The 16,851-nt window shown below is 31.4% G+C and overlaps 1 protein-coding gene across 7 annotated transcripts in view; it reads left to right on the top strand.

Moving 5' to 3' along the window:
- Positions 1-16,851, top strand: part of LOC134693831 (uncharacterized) — a 67,546-nt gene extending 50,695 nt beyond the window's left edge. For 5 of the 7 annotated variants that reach the window (XM_063554758.1, XM_063554757.1, XM_063554759.1 and 2 more), the window contains 6 exons: positions 3,770-4,105; positions 4,532-4,793; positions 6,420-6,588; positions 9,935-10,072; positions 13,464-13,587; positions 14,666-16,851. In XM_063554758.1, coding sequence (XP_063410828.1) covers positions 3,800-4,105; positions 4,532-4,793; positions 6,420-6,588; positions 9,935-10,072; positions 13,464-13,587; positions 14,666-16,465 — 2,799 coding nt within the window. In that variant the 5' untranslated portion in view covers positions 3,770-3,799 and the 3' untranslated portion in view covers positions 16,466-16,851. Of the gene's footprint in view, positions 1-1,103; positions 1,504-2,748; positions 3,371-3,769; positions 4,106-4,531; positions 4,794-6,419; positions 6,589-9,934; positions 10,073-13,463; positions 13,588-14,665 lie in introns of those variants that run through there. The other 2 variants (XM_063554754.1, XM_063554753.1) reach the window with 2 other exon arrangements.

Raw genomic sequence — 16,851 nt, 5'->3', positions numbered from 1 at the left:
CTGCAATTGCATTCCTAAAAAAATGTTGTTTTTTATTATTATCAAACTGCTTGATTTGTTGCAAAATCAAATATAAATTTCTTTTCCTTAATTCAACAGATCTGTGTTGATAGAGTTATCTCCCATGAATTTTTTTTAGTTTTTTTATATATGTACAAATGATTCTATGATTAAGGGTATATATGTATAGCAATGACCAAAATTATTGTATACAGATGTTGGATGTTCTTGACCTGATGTTCATGGTTCGTCGACTTTTTTAAAAACTAGATTTTCTCACTTGGTAAAAAGAATCTTAAAAATTTTGGACACTTACAGAACAACACATCAGAAATGGCTAGAGGTGAAAACAGTCAATTAGAAAGGGTTGTTAAAAGAGTCAGTTAGAAAGGGCTAGAGTTTGAAAAAGTCAGTTTAAAAGCATTAAGGGTAAAAAAAAGTCACTTAGAAAGGGCTAGAGGTGAAACAAGACATTGAGAGTGACTAAAGGTGAAAAAGTCCTCAAATGAACTAAAGGTGCAAAAAAACAAAAAACATTAAAATATATTCCTAATATTGTACTCTGAAGGGTGTGAAACTCTTGTGTTTGCCTGTCTGTGTATATATGTATGGTTCATGGTTAAGTAACCTTACAATCCTCAGACAATGACTGTATATGTATTGTATTGTACAGATGTATCATGCTCAGGAGTGGTAGACAAGAAAAGGGTCAATTTCAAAAGCTGTTTTGAAATTCTTCTCAAGACTAAAATATGAATACTCATATCTGATTTAAGAAAAAAATGAAAATACCCACGATATCAAAACTCGGGATAGTTTACAGTCTTTGTCCTCAACTTAAAGGCGAGTAGAATAGAACTAAAGTTTTGTTAAAATCTGCTTCGGGCTTGTAAATTCAATAGTTTTCTCATGAAGACTTGAGTAAAGATAATTGCTTGTAACAATATCACTAGAAAGTGACTACTTGCAGTGCTTAGACATAAATGGTTGTTACTCATGATTTTATGCCAGGCCTACATTATGATAGATGGTCTGTTGATTATTTTGTCTGTTCATCCATCCGTATCAAGTTAATGTATTTAATAAAGTTTGTTTACCAGGAAGCCAATGTCACATCAACTGTTAACTTAGTAAACATGTTCATTATCATGGAAAATTTTAAAAGAATTCCAAAATAAAGTTTCGCCCTTGTTATTTTTTCGGTTCACTGATCGTAGAAATGTTCAACTAGTTCATTCTTAGGTTAAAGTGTTTCATTAAAGTCGTTAACCATGAAGTTCAGAGGGGTCACATCAACTTGAAACATAGTAACATGTTCATTATCACGGTTCACTGAATTGGAATTTTGATAGCGTGAAGTCAGTACACATACAAGTTAAAGTTTTGTTAGATGTATGCCTAAGGATGAATAGATGATGATGTTTTACAAGAAGAAACAACTTAACGTTTGCAGCTGAGGAAAGAAACTGAATTACAGTTAGAATATCTTCAGTGTATTTTTTGGTAAGTATTTTTAAATTAGATTTAAATGTAAATGCACTGATATACCTACAATTGTAAACATATCCTTAAGTGATATAAAATTTATAAAATATACTGGTAAAATTACAACTTGTTTTTGTCATTTCAGTAACTGTTTTGTAAGTTCAAGTGGGTAATCTATAGCTGTTTAATTTTTTTTTTTTTAGTTTATGTCAGTGAAATAAAATGTTTACAAGCAAAAAATGTTGAAAATGTTACTTCTTTTGGGTCTAAGCAATGACGCAGGATTTAGTACAAATTATTGAACTAATATGTTGTTGTAATTATACCCGCTCTTTTTGAGAGAAAAATTAAGCAAACCAAATACTATTTGTGATCAGTTCATAAAGAGAAATACTTTGTAGTATTTAGCATTTTAAAACTAGAATATAAAATATGGAGATGTGGTATGATTTCCTATAAGACAACTTTTCACCTAAGTCTAAATATAAGCCACTATAAGTCTCTGTACAACTTTCTAAATTTTAGTAAAACTCCTATGTAATTTGGTTAAAACTTTTTTTCTCTTAAAAAAAACCCAGAAACTATGTGAATCATCTTTTTGTGATAGAAAAACATTAAAATCATTGATCCATGAAACATAAACAAACTTTACATTATTGAAGTACAAATAACAGGACCAGGGATAAAAAAAAATCATTAGAAGAGATAATAGAAATGCAACCAGCAAATTTTTTATTAGAACGGTCAACATAAAAAGACCTATAAGTGGATCAACATTTAACTGAATATATGACTTTGAGTCAAATTTTGATATGTATACAGATGCACATCCTTTAATTCCAGATGTCGAGATTTTGGAAAATTATGCTTCAGGGACTCCATTTGCTTTTCTTGCATCAGTATTAATTATTCATTTCTGTGCCTGACAGAAAATTTTTCAAATGGAGCCCTTGCTGACATGTCAGTGATCTGGTTTTCAATTTAATTCAGGCATGTGATTGCAGTTTTGTTTAGAAATTTTTATAGGATTTTACTTGAACTAAATGTAATTGTCAACTGACTTTATCTGAATCTCTCTGATATTCAAAGGAGCCATCAAAACACTCAGTCATGAAATTTAACTATTGTTAACAAAATCTGTACTATTTGTGAATTTTCATGGTCAGTGACTTCACAGAATTTGAAGTAAAATTAATCATAAACATATCGTCATAATTATGTGTCTTGAAAAACCCACTATATTTTATTTTTTTACCTTTTCAGAAGTCTCAGCATGGCAGATAACATAGGAAATGAAGAGGCTTACATGGATGATGGCCGCATGTCAGATAACATAGGAAATGAAGAGGCTTACATGGATGATGGCCGCATGTCAGATAACATAGGAAATGAAGAAGCTTACACATATGATGGCCATGTTTACAAATGTGTTAGATGTGGAAAAACTTATAATAGAAAATCATTCCTACAAAATCATCAATGCAACATTTGTCCTTTATGTGATAAGTTGTTCGTGTCTTCACAGAACCTGAAATCACATAATTGTGCTGCCTCATCATGTGGTGACTGCAAAAGGAGTTTCAAATCAACAAAAACTCTTTCCAATCATAAATGCACATATTGCAAGCATTGTTCTACAGTCTTTAGTTCTTTTCAAAAACTCAATCAACATTTACATCACTATAAAGTTTTAAGAGATGAAACAGAACCAGAAAACAAACTTTCTGAAGAAGGAAAATCTGAATCTCCAAAAACAAATTTGTGCAGTATGGGTGTTGATATGAAAGCAGCAGAAAGTGACTGTCAGCTGGATGAACACATAGACCTGATTAAAGAAGAAGCTCAGAGTCATACTAATGAACAAGATGGGCTAAATATGCCAAATGTAAAAATAATAAAAGAATGTCTCCATAGGACACCATGCCTTCCACTTGCACTATAACATTTAAAATCTATTAGGTTTTGAACTATCAAGTATAGTAAACAGAGCATGTTGTCCTATGGAGACATATTCTTGTTGGCTTTATATTTTATATAAAACTATACTAAAAGTTTTTTTGAGTCATTTATGGATTTAACCATTTTGGTACTACTCAACAAAATAAGTTGCTTGTACCATCTTACTTGGTTATATATTTTGTATTTGGACTTAGGTGTATTTTCATTTCCTGATGATGTACACACAAGAAAAAATATCAGTATGGGTTTTATTGAGTTATTTTGAATCCCAAAAATGTTGATACTAAGAAATTTTCAGGCCTTAAACTAATTTTTTTCTTTTCAGTTTAAACACAGACTAGCATGTGAATTCAAGATGGCGACTGACATCCTCAATGTTCAAGTCAAGAAAGAGTCCATGGAGCCTCCATCTGAGGACAAGGTTGAAGAGACTGCCCCAGATATAGCTCAGATTGTTGACAAAGAAAACATAGGAGAGACCAACTCATGTGACAATGACACAGTGACCTCTAACAACAATACAGAGGATAAAAATGGTGATAAACCTGGTACCCCAATCATGGTGATATCTCCGGAGGGAAATACAGCAGAACAGCTTCAGAGAATGATACAACAGCAGTACCTCGTTAATCTGTTACAGTTCCAACAATCCATGTTACAGGTATGCTTCAATCCATTTCTGGTGTAATGTGTACTCATTATTATTCATGGGATAGGTAATTTCGTAGATAAAGGTGTAACATGAATGTAAGGGTTCAAAGAAATGCAAATTTCCATAAAGCTTGTGTGCAGGATTTGTAAAATCCGTGAAATCATATTAAGTATACATGAAAAGTGCAATCTTTTTCTCAATCCACCAAATGGGAAACACCAAAATTGAATGAAAGCACAGAACCATAATCCATTACAGGTATAAAACATGTAAACCTTTCTTTGATTCATTTAATTGTTCTTTAAAATGTAAATTAAACCTAGTATGAAATAGATCTTTGGTTGATCCATCTAAGGAAGGAATTATTCAATCTATACATATTTGAGTAGGAATTGTGTTCATGTTAATATATCTTTTTTGTTATATCTTTATTAGCAGGGACAGGTCAATCAAGCTCCATCACTTCAAGTTCAACACCAAACTCTTTTGAATGCTTTGGACTTCACTGGTAAATCTGGGGAAACAAGTCCTGATTCCACACAAAACAATGCTGGTCCAGTAAAGGAAAGGAAACAGACTAGAAGCATAGAAGGAGAGATTGGGTCTGATAATGACAGTTTAGTTTTTGATGAGGAGGTTTACACCAATGGTGAGGAATTGACTGATAAACAAAAAAGTGAAAGAATAAGGCACTCAGGTTGGTTATTGGTAAATCAATACACCTTATTGCTGTTTGTAAGCTATGACTGGACATCACAAAAGTTTCCGTAAAATTTTGACATCATAATCAAAAACATATTACGCCACAATCAAAAAATGATTTTGGTATAACCTCAAAATTTCAAGTTGAACAGATTCCCTGGTCGTGCGGCACAGATTTCTAAATATCAGGTGTATATATCCAGTGCAACCCAAACAAGTATGGTGTTTAGAAATATAAACAAGGTGTAGTAATCTGTTTATAAATTATTCTCAACCATTTTGAAGTATCCTTGATTGCCTACACTCTTCAGGAAGTCTTTATCATTATTACGGCCATGATGACATTTTGTCAAAAATTCTGGAATATCTTGATCTGCTGTTGAAATTGTTGAAAAGGTGTACTTTTCTTCCTAATTCAACATTCTAGTTGATGTTCCATCATCCTTCAAACTTGGCTTCAACTGTTAGAGAACTGCACCAAATATTCAATTTATAAATCTTTAAGATCATGTGGACCAGTTTCTACTTGCTATTGTTTAAATCATACATTTATAATCCTCTTAAAGAATAGGGTTTGGCTAATAACCTCAATTGCTTTAAACATGATAGTTATGATGAAGTAATATGCATACTAAGGCAAAACACATCTACTTTGCAATTTTCATGTAACATTAACAGTCAATCAACCATCACTTATTATCAATATATTACTGATAATATTACCACAGTTATTTCTCATATAAATAAATAATGACACCACTACAGATGTATATTTCAAAATGCATATTTTTTACAATAGATTTCGTAATGAAATTATTGTTTCATCTATTTAACAGTGAGCATTCTTTTGACTTAAATTATTTGTACATAGAAGCATTATATACAGATACTAGTATGAAACCAATCTTGTATATAAACTTGATATACATAGGTTTATGATATGCAGTTAAAAAAACCAGCTGACCAATGAGATACATATTTTATAACCATAAATAGATTGAATATAGGATAGGTATGCTTTCAGATAATCTAACGGTTCTATCCATAATCTTATTGTTATACAATTTTATGTCAATTGTGTGCAAAATTATTTTTTTATGATTGCTTATAATAAATAAAGGTACACTGTATAATAAATTAATATATCAAGACTTGAGGAAGATTCAAAATAATAAATGTATAAGCATAGAATGAGTTATATTTGAACACATACACATTAATAAAACCAAGTTATAAATGTTGAAATATGTTATATTTATACACCTTGAAATCTTAAAATATATCAGCTAAAGATTTTGATTTTAAAAGTGAGTGTATTTTTATGACATGTAACACAAAGATATGCTGTAAATTAAAACTGTATGGACAAAAGGGTCAAGGTCAAATCTCTCAGTCTGAGGTTTGTGTTCAAGAAGGTATACTCTATGCCTATTTGAAAAGTTCATATAACTTAAAAAGTGAATCCAAATAATCATAAAAACTCATGTTTTCTGCAAACAGAATAAAAATACAGAAGAACAAACATGGAAATCAAAAATAGTGTTTAATAATAAAAAAAGACTTATCAGATATATTGTTATATCTTATAAATTTGAAATATAAAGTTCTGTTTTATTTTCAGTTGGAGGTCGGAACATCAATCAGTATGGCAGAGAATTTACCAATGGTCGTCCCTTGCCAGATCATCTTAGAGTCCAAATTTTACAGCTTGCCCTTCAAGGCATACGACCTTGTGAGATCAGCAGACAACTGCAAGTGTCACATGGTTGTGTCAGTAAAATATTAAACAGGTAAAATTCTTTGACAGATTGAACAAAACATGAATGGAATATAGAGTAAAAAACAATACGAGATCAGAAATACGTCTTGATGGACAGTGGTAACTTTCCATACATGAGTTGATATCTAGATTTTTCTCTCTCTTTATGTACATCAATCTTTTTTTGTAAAAATCCAGCTGATCCTAAAAAAATCAAACACTCAAATGCATCTGCATACTTTTATACGTTTACTTTTTATCAGAAAGTTTCCTTCTGTCATATTTAAGTTGTCCCTTGACTTCATTTCATGAATGAACTTACTAACCTTAGCTCTAAGTTTATGTGATAAGGTTAGATTCTCATTAAGTAAAGGGATAAAAGATCAACTGTAATTTTTATATACAATCATTTTAAAATGTGCATTTTGTCACAGTTGTTCCTGAAACTGTTCAGCAGTTATGGCCCTTGAAAAGAAGAAAGATGATAAAATTGATGGTTTCATTGTTATTTTAATTCATAAAGAGAATCAAACTGTGATGGGAAGTAACTGCTTGCATCATTAATTTAGTTTGATCAAATATTGATTTTTCATAATTATTCTTATTATTCAGTGAGTTATCAATCTTAAGAAATAAAAAAAATAGTAATATATTTCATTCACTATTTTAAACTTTTCACTTGTAGTAACATCCTGGTTTTTTTTTATCTTCAGATTTATTCAGGCATGTCAGTGATATGGGATATTCAGTTTTCTAGTTATTTAGATTTATTAGGAATATAAACTTCACACTTTTGGACAATTTCCTGTTGTTTTTAAAAAAAAATAAAATAACATATTTTGGAGAATACTTTAGGTATTTTTAGGATATGCAATATTGTTTTAAAATAATAGCAATGCTTATTTTTGAACAGCCTAGGAATATTATATATTTGGTTTCATTCTTTCTAAACAACAAACTATTGACTTTCTTACTCTGATTTTCTGCCCAAAGTTTGACTGCTAGAGGTTTCATTCTGATATTTTGATTGACCAAAGGAGTTGTGGCCCTTTGAAAAAGAAATTCTATGAAATAATAACATTGTTAGCGATTTCATTATCTCGTTCCTAATATGATATTTTTGGAGAATTTTTTTTTTTTTTTTTTTTTATAATTTCTTAATTTCCTTTGAACAGCTTAAAAATATGAACATCCAGGGGACCTTGCAACACTGTTCTTTCATTCAAATTGATCAACAGAGCAAATTTGCTAAAAGATTCCATATTTATAGTCTTGTCTGCAGTAAAATTTATTATTGATGCATCTTATTTATATATATTTCTTACATAAGTGGAACTTTTATGGGAACTGAGAATGTTAATATGCTTTTATGAATGTTTAAAGTTTTAAAAGTATTTGAAGGGTTATAAAACAAATGATGGATTATTTTGACACCTAGAATTGCTGTCAATATATTGGAATGATAACTGACTTTTATAGTTTATGATAAGGAGGTGTAATTTAAATGATAACTGATAATTGGCATTTATACAGGAGTCAAAACCATTAATTTATTTGAGATAATTAAAATGAAATTGAGAAATTCATGTGATAAAAAAACAATCATTTTCAATAAATGTAAGTGCTAATAAAGGGGTCTAATTGTGTGAAGGTTATTAAGACCAATGTTGCTTTCAGAAAATCTTGAATCCTAGGAAAATTTATCGGTTTTAAAGAGTCAATTTCTTCCTGTTCTTGGATGAGACATAAATATTCTTAGTACTTTTTTGTAATCTTTTTAAGTAATTATTTGCTCTGTTAAATCCATTGAGTTCATATTTTATATATGTATGCAGAACGTTGTTAAATCTCCAAATCGTGGTGTCACGGTATTTAAAGCACAGTCAGTGATCTTTTGTTGTTATTGTACTGTCAAGAATGACCCATTCAAGCGTGGTTCGTTGAACTTCTTTGGTTGACATAAATTTTCCAATCATTAAATTTAGAATTACAAATAGCTCTGTGTTAGCCCTCTTTATGACTTTCGTGTAATTTCGTCACAGTCTAACGAATCTCTTAAGCAGAACCACAATAGTAGATTGACGTTTGTTGGGTTTTTAGTAAAGTGCAAAGTGTCTTTTTATTTGAATAACTATAATTTGATAGATTTAGATTTGTTATGAGGGTAATAAAAACGTCTTTATGATGTAAAAATATATAACATTCTACCCTTATGTATGAATTAAATATTTAAATAAAATAGGATACTGAATAAAATTTATCAAATGCTAAACGGGTATAATGATTATGCGATGTGGTATTATAACCAATGAAGACAACTGATATTTAAGGTTAGAAGGACAGAGATTTGAACAAATGTAGGTTACTGTATGACCTTCAACAATGAGCAAAACACTTTCTGTATTGTAAGCTATAAAAGGTTTGAAATATAAGAGAATGACAGAGGATAAATTTTAAAACAGTACAACTATAAGGTTTGAAGTATAAGAGAATGACAGAGGATAAATTTTTAAACAGTATAACTATAAGGTTTGAAGTATAAGAGAATGACAGAGGATAAATTTTAAAACAGTATAACTTTAAGGTTTGAAGTATAAGAGAATGACAGAGGATAAATTTTAAAACAGTATAACTTTAAGGTTTGAAGTATAAGAGAATGACAGAGGATAAATTTTAAAACAGTATAGCTATAAGGTTTGAAGTATAAGAGAATGACAGAGGATAAATTTTAAAACAGTATAACTCTAAGGTTTGAAGAAATTTGAAGTGCTACACAAGATTTATCTTTTAATAAAGGGAAAATCAGCTTAATATTAGCACTTTTCATGAGATCTAGATGAAGCGTAGCAATTACTGTGGATTCATTATTTTTCGTTCGATACCAGTTTTCGTTGATTTCGTGGGTATAGGTGAACAACGAAATCAAATGTTCAACGAATTACAAATTTCCTAGAGGCTTGTATGCCAACTTCGGCAAAACCACGAAATTAAATTTCCACGAACATGTGAGTTTTCCTTCATCCACAAAAATTGGTACCCACGAAAATAAGTAAATCCACCTGTAAATGTTTCTGTATAAAATATCATATGTAAATAATGTTTTGATTGGTTGAATATTTTGTATTCTTCTTCAGTATTCAGTGAGATATGAATTAAAGAATATAAAGGTTCACCAACATCTTAGATATATACAATGTAGTTGCAATGAAATATTGTCATTTCCTGTATCAAATTAAAAATATTAATTACACATTTGAAACAAATCCTGTAATTTTACTCCTCTGATGTCATATGGAATACATGTTGTCAATGACTTGCATCAAAAGGAAAGTTTGAATACCTTTAGATTGCATTACATCATAAGATTTGTCTTTTAGGTACAGAAAGACAGGAAGTATAAATCCAGGTCAAATAGGTGGCAGTAAACCTAAGGTTACGACTCCTGATGTTGTCAGTCGTGTACGGCAGTATAAGATGGAAAATCCACAGATGTTTGCATGGGAGATTCGACAAAAGTAATATTTTTAAGATAAATTTTAATCCTTTCATGTAGAAATTTGAGATAGGGATCTCAATATACTCTGCAATCGAAAAAAAAAAATGACATCTTTTAAAATGGTATGTCCGATCATATTCTTTAATATGTCTCATGAGTACTATGCATGCTTTTTAAATGGAAATCGTGACAACACAATGCATTGATTCTTAATAGAACGAAAACCCATGAGACAAGGATAAGTTTAGGAGTGGGAACTTCAAATTCCGCGCTTTTGAATTTATATTTTGGAATTGGAAATCCACTTAATATTTCCTAAATTTAAATTTCGCCATCGACTATAACTTTGGAAGTGGCCTTTCTTTTGATCAAAAGTCCTTTTATCAAACTAATTACTTCTATTTTGATATTGTTATGAATTTCTTTATACTTATATGCAGTTGAATCCTAACACTGAAATTGCTTTTTATTTTTTTATTGGAATTTTTTTATTCAAACATAAATTTTAACAGTTGATGAACCAATGCCCAGTAAAGGACAGTTTTTTTTTCTGAATACTATAGTGATTTTTTCTCAAACATATGACAAGACAGAAGTAAATTAATATGAAATAAGAAAAGTTAATTAAAAAAAAATGTACATCTTTACTGTGACAAATTATTTTATGCTGCATGTTATCAGAAAATATAAATGTTTTACGGTTGTTTAGTAATCTAAATTCATCACATGATACAAGGAAGAATATTTGAAATGGAATGGTTACTAGGAGACCATCATTGTTAACAATAATCATAAAAGTACAGTAATTTGTAGAAAAAGAAAGATGCAGTGAAAACATAATGTCGGGACAAATATGACACTGAGGCTTACATTGGCCCCTGCCGGTTTAATACATCAGCGACTTAACACTTCCGATAGCTAAATGACAAGAAACGGATGAGCAAAGCAGGTGCTCAAATTTCTAACGTTGATGTTCGCAAGTGTGACACGTCATTGAAGAAATGAATTAAATAAAGGAGAACCCTTGAGCAGCTCGTGACAGTAATCAATATAGAATTTTCTGATTCAGTGGAGAAAGTCGTTTAAAATGTCTTTAACCATATTGATTATCCAAGCTTCCTGCATACGGTCCGTCACAAGCATATTCAATACCCATGATGATAAGGACAAAAGATCGCTCGGGCGTAACTAAACAGTCAAATTACAATAAGCCTTAATGATTTCCATTCCGGTAGATATATTGATAGTATGGAAAATATTACGTGGAATTTCTAATTTATATTGAATATCTGACAGATTTTTAATCTACCGTGAATTAAACGTTAGAGTTTTAAACGTTACTGCACACACCCTTTATCCTTTTAAAATTTATACAAGCTTTCAGTAGGTTTTTAATTGTTTTGGAACAATGCACAAATGCTTTTTGTTCCGTTTAAAATTCATGTCAGCTTTTATAGAAGCAGGAAGCATAATATGCTTTCACGGTTTGTGATCTTCCATTGTAATGCATTAAAAAGATACTTTGTAATTTTTAAAGATTGCTTTTCAAAGGAAAAGTATTGAACCAATTTTACGTCCCTAGATAAAATCTTTATCCTATAAGGAGTATTGTGCAGAAACAATTTATCACTTTAAAAATGTCATAATCGGTGATCCAGAGACATTTTTGTGTCTACACTTTACTGGTTTTATATAATACAATCTCTGTTGATATTTGAAATGGAGGCGAAAAGCATGACCAATAATATCATGTTCCAAATTGAGTTTTTGCAACGCCTGACTTCATCATCAATTTACGTCTCTTTCTGCATTATATGTTTTGTGATAACTTTCTGACAAGTTGCTTAGAAAAACAAGTTAACAGTGGAATTTTCAAAAGACTACTCTCGTGATAGACTGTCATTGTAAAAGAAATAGCACAACTTGTTAATTATTTCTTTTAGTTAAATATAAAGTTTCTTTTGCAGTGACAATATTCATATTGATGTTTAGATAAACAAAATTATGAATTATTAGATTTGAGCTCTTCAATTCTATGTTTAGGAAATGTTTTTTACAGTTTCTATAACAGTGTGAAAAATTTCACTTTAATGTTACATGATCAATCAGTAGTCGCATTAAACATAAAGAATTATTGATAAGTTTGTAGAAAGCATCAACAGTGTTGATGTGCAGGGCCAGGCTGTCATTGATGCCCAGGGCAAACCTATTGCTGATGTGCAGGGCCAGGCTGCCATTTATGCCCAGGGCAAACCTATTGCTGATTTGCAGGGCCAGGCTGCCATTTATGCCCAGGGCAAACCTATTGCTGATTTGCAGGGCCAGGCTGCCATTTATGCCCAGGGCAAACCTATTGCTGATATGCAGGGCCAGGCTGCCATTGATGCCCAGGGCAAACATATTGCTGATGTGATAATTATTAAAAAACAACCTGTACCAGTTATCAGTAGTCATACCATTCATTTATCAATATAATTTTCATATTTTGAAACGGTTTGAACAATTTGACTATTTTTGCTACAAAGTACATGATCAATCATTCTATTCTCTAAAGATGTTAATCTGTCTGTCCATTCATTTATTGGTCTGTTAACCTTTTGTGTCCTTTCATTTGTTGGTCTGCTCTCCTTTTGTGTCCTTTCATTTGTTGGTCTGCTCCCCTTTTGTGTCCTCTCATTTGTCAGTCTATTCACAGTTCGTGTCCACTACTCCTCCTATATCATTTACTTCAATTCATTGAAACTTATAGAAAATCTTCACTTTTCATTCTTACTATTTGAGAGGTTTCAAATGTCAAAACATGGATTCATTTGTTTATATAAAAGACATAAGGGGGCTGTTAGAAGAGTGTATAGTTAATGTTAATATTTTTCCTCAATAATTACATTAATTTATAAGTCTGTAATTTTATTTGCATGGTTTCCAAAAGTCAGATTTTATTTCTGTATAAAATTTAACATCAGGTACTGCATGTGCTCTAACTGACAATGGTTAAAATATGTATAGAAAAACAAACAAAAAACTTTTGCTCATAATTTTATGGTTGTAGCATACAGATGTTATAATGAGAATTGAATGCTCCTTTTTGGAGTTATACAATTGAAAAGGATTGATGATGGCATAAATTTGTAGTAAAATTCAGGAAAAAAAACAGGGAATGTGTCAATGAGACAACAATCCTACCAAAGAGCAGACAACAGTCACATGATGCATGGAAGCACTTCAAACTTTATGTGCCACAGTCAACGCTTCTACTTCCCAATAAAATTACAAATAAGAGCATTTAATTCTTAAATAAAGATCAGGTCTACATTCCACATCTACAGAGTTGGCATTGTGGATGTACATGTAAGTTATTTGAATTTACTGCAATTACAGAACTTTATTCATATTTATTTGTTTATTTTCAGATTATTAGCAGATGGTATATGCCAGGAGAAGAATATTCCATCAATCAGTTCTATAAATAGAATTATCAGAGACAAAGCTATTCTTCAAAGAAGAAGTTTTGATGGCAGTCTCAAAGATTGTGATGTAAGTTGATCAATTAAAAAAGAATTACTGAATAAGAAAAGAAAAACTTGGGCAAGAGGAAGTAGAACCTGCCTTATAAACGTTTTGTTCCATTCAGAATTTCCCCAAATATTCTGGAATTCTGAGATAGTCTGTTTTTACATTTCCAAATTTAATTTTTCATAAACCAGTCACATGATTGTGTCAGGAAATTAGGTATAGTTTGAATAAACAACACTTCATCTGAATTAAATATCAACTTGTGAGTATTATTTGCAACTGTCCAAAGTCAGGAATCTGATGTACAGTAGTTGTCGTTTGTTTATGTAATATATAACTGTTTCTCGTTTCTCGTTTTGTTTATATAGATTAGACTGTTGGTGTTCCCGTTTGAATGGTTTTACACTAGTAATTTTGGGGCCCTTTATAGCTTGTTGTTCGGTGTGAGCCAAGGCTCCGTGTTGAAGGCCGTACTTTAACCTATAATGGTTTACTTTTTAAATTGTTATTTGGATGGAGAGTTGTCTCATTGGCACTCACACCACATCTTCCTATATCTATTAACAATCCAAGAAAGACAACTCTATTTAAAAAAAAAAGACTAAACAGAAGACATTTTGATAATATTAAAATCTTTGCAAATTCACTCAACCTATAAAAAAATTTATGCAACTTTGCAGTAAATTAATATTGACAGGACAAGAAAACTTACAATCATATAATCTTAAATTATCAAATCTGAAATTTGATATTAGTATGTGGCATAATCATAATTTATTGACATGTCGGTGATCTGAAATGATTTGACTGTTGGGCTAAATAAAATTGCATGTTTTCGATTTACAAATACATAGAATAAATGTATGGATGAAAATAATGTGGGGGTATACTCTATTGAGACAGTATCCCAACAAAACAATGCATCATGTGATAGGGTAAACTATGTATATTTTTTTCTGAAAAAAAATTTGCAGTTAACCTCTTTAACCTCCAAATGCACAAGAATTATCAAAAATGTCATTAAAATAGTGATTTTCTATTAAAGAAACTGACCAAGTTATACAGAATCTTAATTAACCCTATTTTCTGTATGTTTTAGACAACTGATATGGATGATCTCCCTTTAGACACAGAACGTATACAAAGATACATGATCAGCATCCCTAATTTGACAGGAAATAATATGACTCCTGCAACAGAAGGTACCATCATTCCCGTACAGGTTTCCTTGGATACAGCACAAGGTGTACTGGTTCCTACAGTCAACATGATTCGCCAGCAGTACTCTCCTCCCATTGCTCATCAGCAGACGTCACAGGTGTCACCAACACTGATGAGAACCTCACCAAAACAATCACCGAGCAGCATAGTTATACAAGGAATTGGAAATGATGCCATTAAAACAAACGAGAATGCACAACATGTTTTCACAGTAGAGGATCTCAGCAGACAGAAATTTGGGATTTCTGTCAGTGAAAATAATGGACACTTACAACCTGGCATAGGAACAAGTCAAACAGTTGATATAGGTGAGCTGGCAGCAGAAGGAATGAAATGTAGCAGCTCACCTAAATCTGACCTTAATAGACACAATCTACATTCTGTCATTTCACACTTAATCACTACACAAACGGCAGCCATTATGAAAGAGGATGACATTGCAGCTCAGCAGTTACAGTATCAGAATGAGGCTGCTCAAGGTCAAAGTTCAGAAACAATTATAGAAATAGATCAAGAAATTAATGATGCAGTGAGCAATATCACAAAAAATCCTGGAACAGTTTCAAATCCTTTATCTCCTATTGTTTCTAAAGATTTTTCTTCTATAATACAAAGAAAATTTAGCAGTGAAGGATTATCCATTATTTCCTCACCTCAGACGTACACAGTGGCATCAGACAAGACAGGAAACACAGTACCAGTTACAATTAACATTGCACCATATCAGTTTGAATCATCATCGAAGGAAAATTCACCTCAGATTTCACCAGCATTAAGTAGCAGTCATTCAATGGAAAAACATCCACAAACATCTCCTCAATCTGTAGGATCCAATGTGAGAAATAAAAGTCGTCACAGAAGTCGTGATAGTAGTTCTTCTGGAAGCATGTCTCCAACGGCAAACAGAACAAAATCTGTTGAGAAGAAGGCAGTCTCTCGTAGCAATATAGTACCAGCTCCCTCTGCTGCTGTTACATATGATAAATATGCTGGAACACCCTCCATGTATGATTATACACTGCCAGATAGAGGTCTTGGAACTGGACCTGCGCCAACACCACGGCCACAATCCAGTAATAGTGTCAAATCACATTCATGGCACTGCCCACAATCTCCAGCCCAGTTGTCAATTCCAAGTCCAGCTTTGTCAGATAGAAGTGGAACATCTCCTCTTGATCTCTCATCTGCTCCTATCAAAGATAGCAGAAGAGAAATACTTAAGAGTCCTGCTTTGTCAGATAAAGGCTCACTATCTGTTACTGAAGAAAATTCGGAAAAATCTACTCCTCAGAAAGTTTTGTATGAGAAAAACATGTTGATTTTTAGTGAAAATGAAGTTGAAATTATTTCAGTAGGAAATAATAAATGGGTTGTGAGAAATGAGTCACAATTATTGTCAATGACTCATAAAGGTAAGCCAGACAGTCAAACTGAGACACAAACAAATAAACGTCCAAGTGATGATGAAAGTGGAAGTCCTGTTGGATTGAAAATTCCTAAACTTACAAATGGAAATAGTACACCTATGATGGTTCATGGTGCTAACACAGTAAATAGTTCTGTCCCTTTAACAAATGGTAACATGATTTTTAGTGCTAATATGTCCGTAGATTCTCAGTCGGGCAGAGATCCAAAGAATTGTCCAGTTTTACAGAATATGTTGAAACCAAAGACATAACAATGATGTTTAGACTTATGATTTATCTATGGTGCATATAGTATACACATTACATGTAGTGGGTTACTGAAGTTTTATTTATATTGTTATTTTGTTGTTAACAGTGAATTCTTGTATTTTGCCATTGTCTTTTAGTTCTTGTACTTTTATTCTAGGCATAAATATATTTACAAATATTATTTTTGCTTCTTTTTTTAACTTCTTTCTCATTTTGATTGTATTTGTTAGTTCTTAGACAATTGTCAAGGTTACTATGTATTTTAGCTAAATTTTTTATGCTTTTTAAACTTTTCCTTTAGTTGCATTTTTAAATTAGAGTTACTGAGTTTGCAATTTTGTATACAAGCTTAAATTAGAAATTTCAGTTTGTTCTATGTTTTGGGACA

This window comes from Mytilus trossulus, chromosome 12 (assembly GCF_036588685.1).
Source record: "Mytilus trossulus isolate FHL-02 chromosome 12, PNRI_Mtr1.1.1.hap1, whole genome shotgun sequence".
Lineage (NCBI taxonomy): Eukaryota > Metazoa > Mollusca > Bivalvia > Mytilida > Mytilidae > Mytilus > Mytilus trossulus.
Note: the sequence above shows the minus strand (reverse complement) of the source record. Positions and strands in the feature narration are given on the sequence as shown.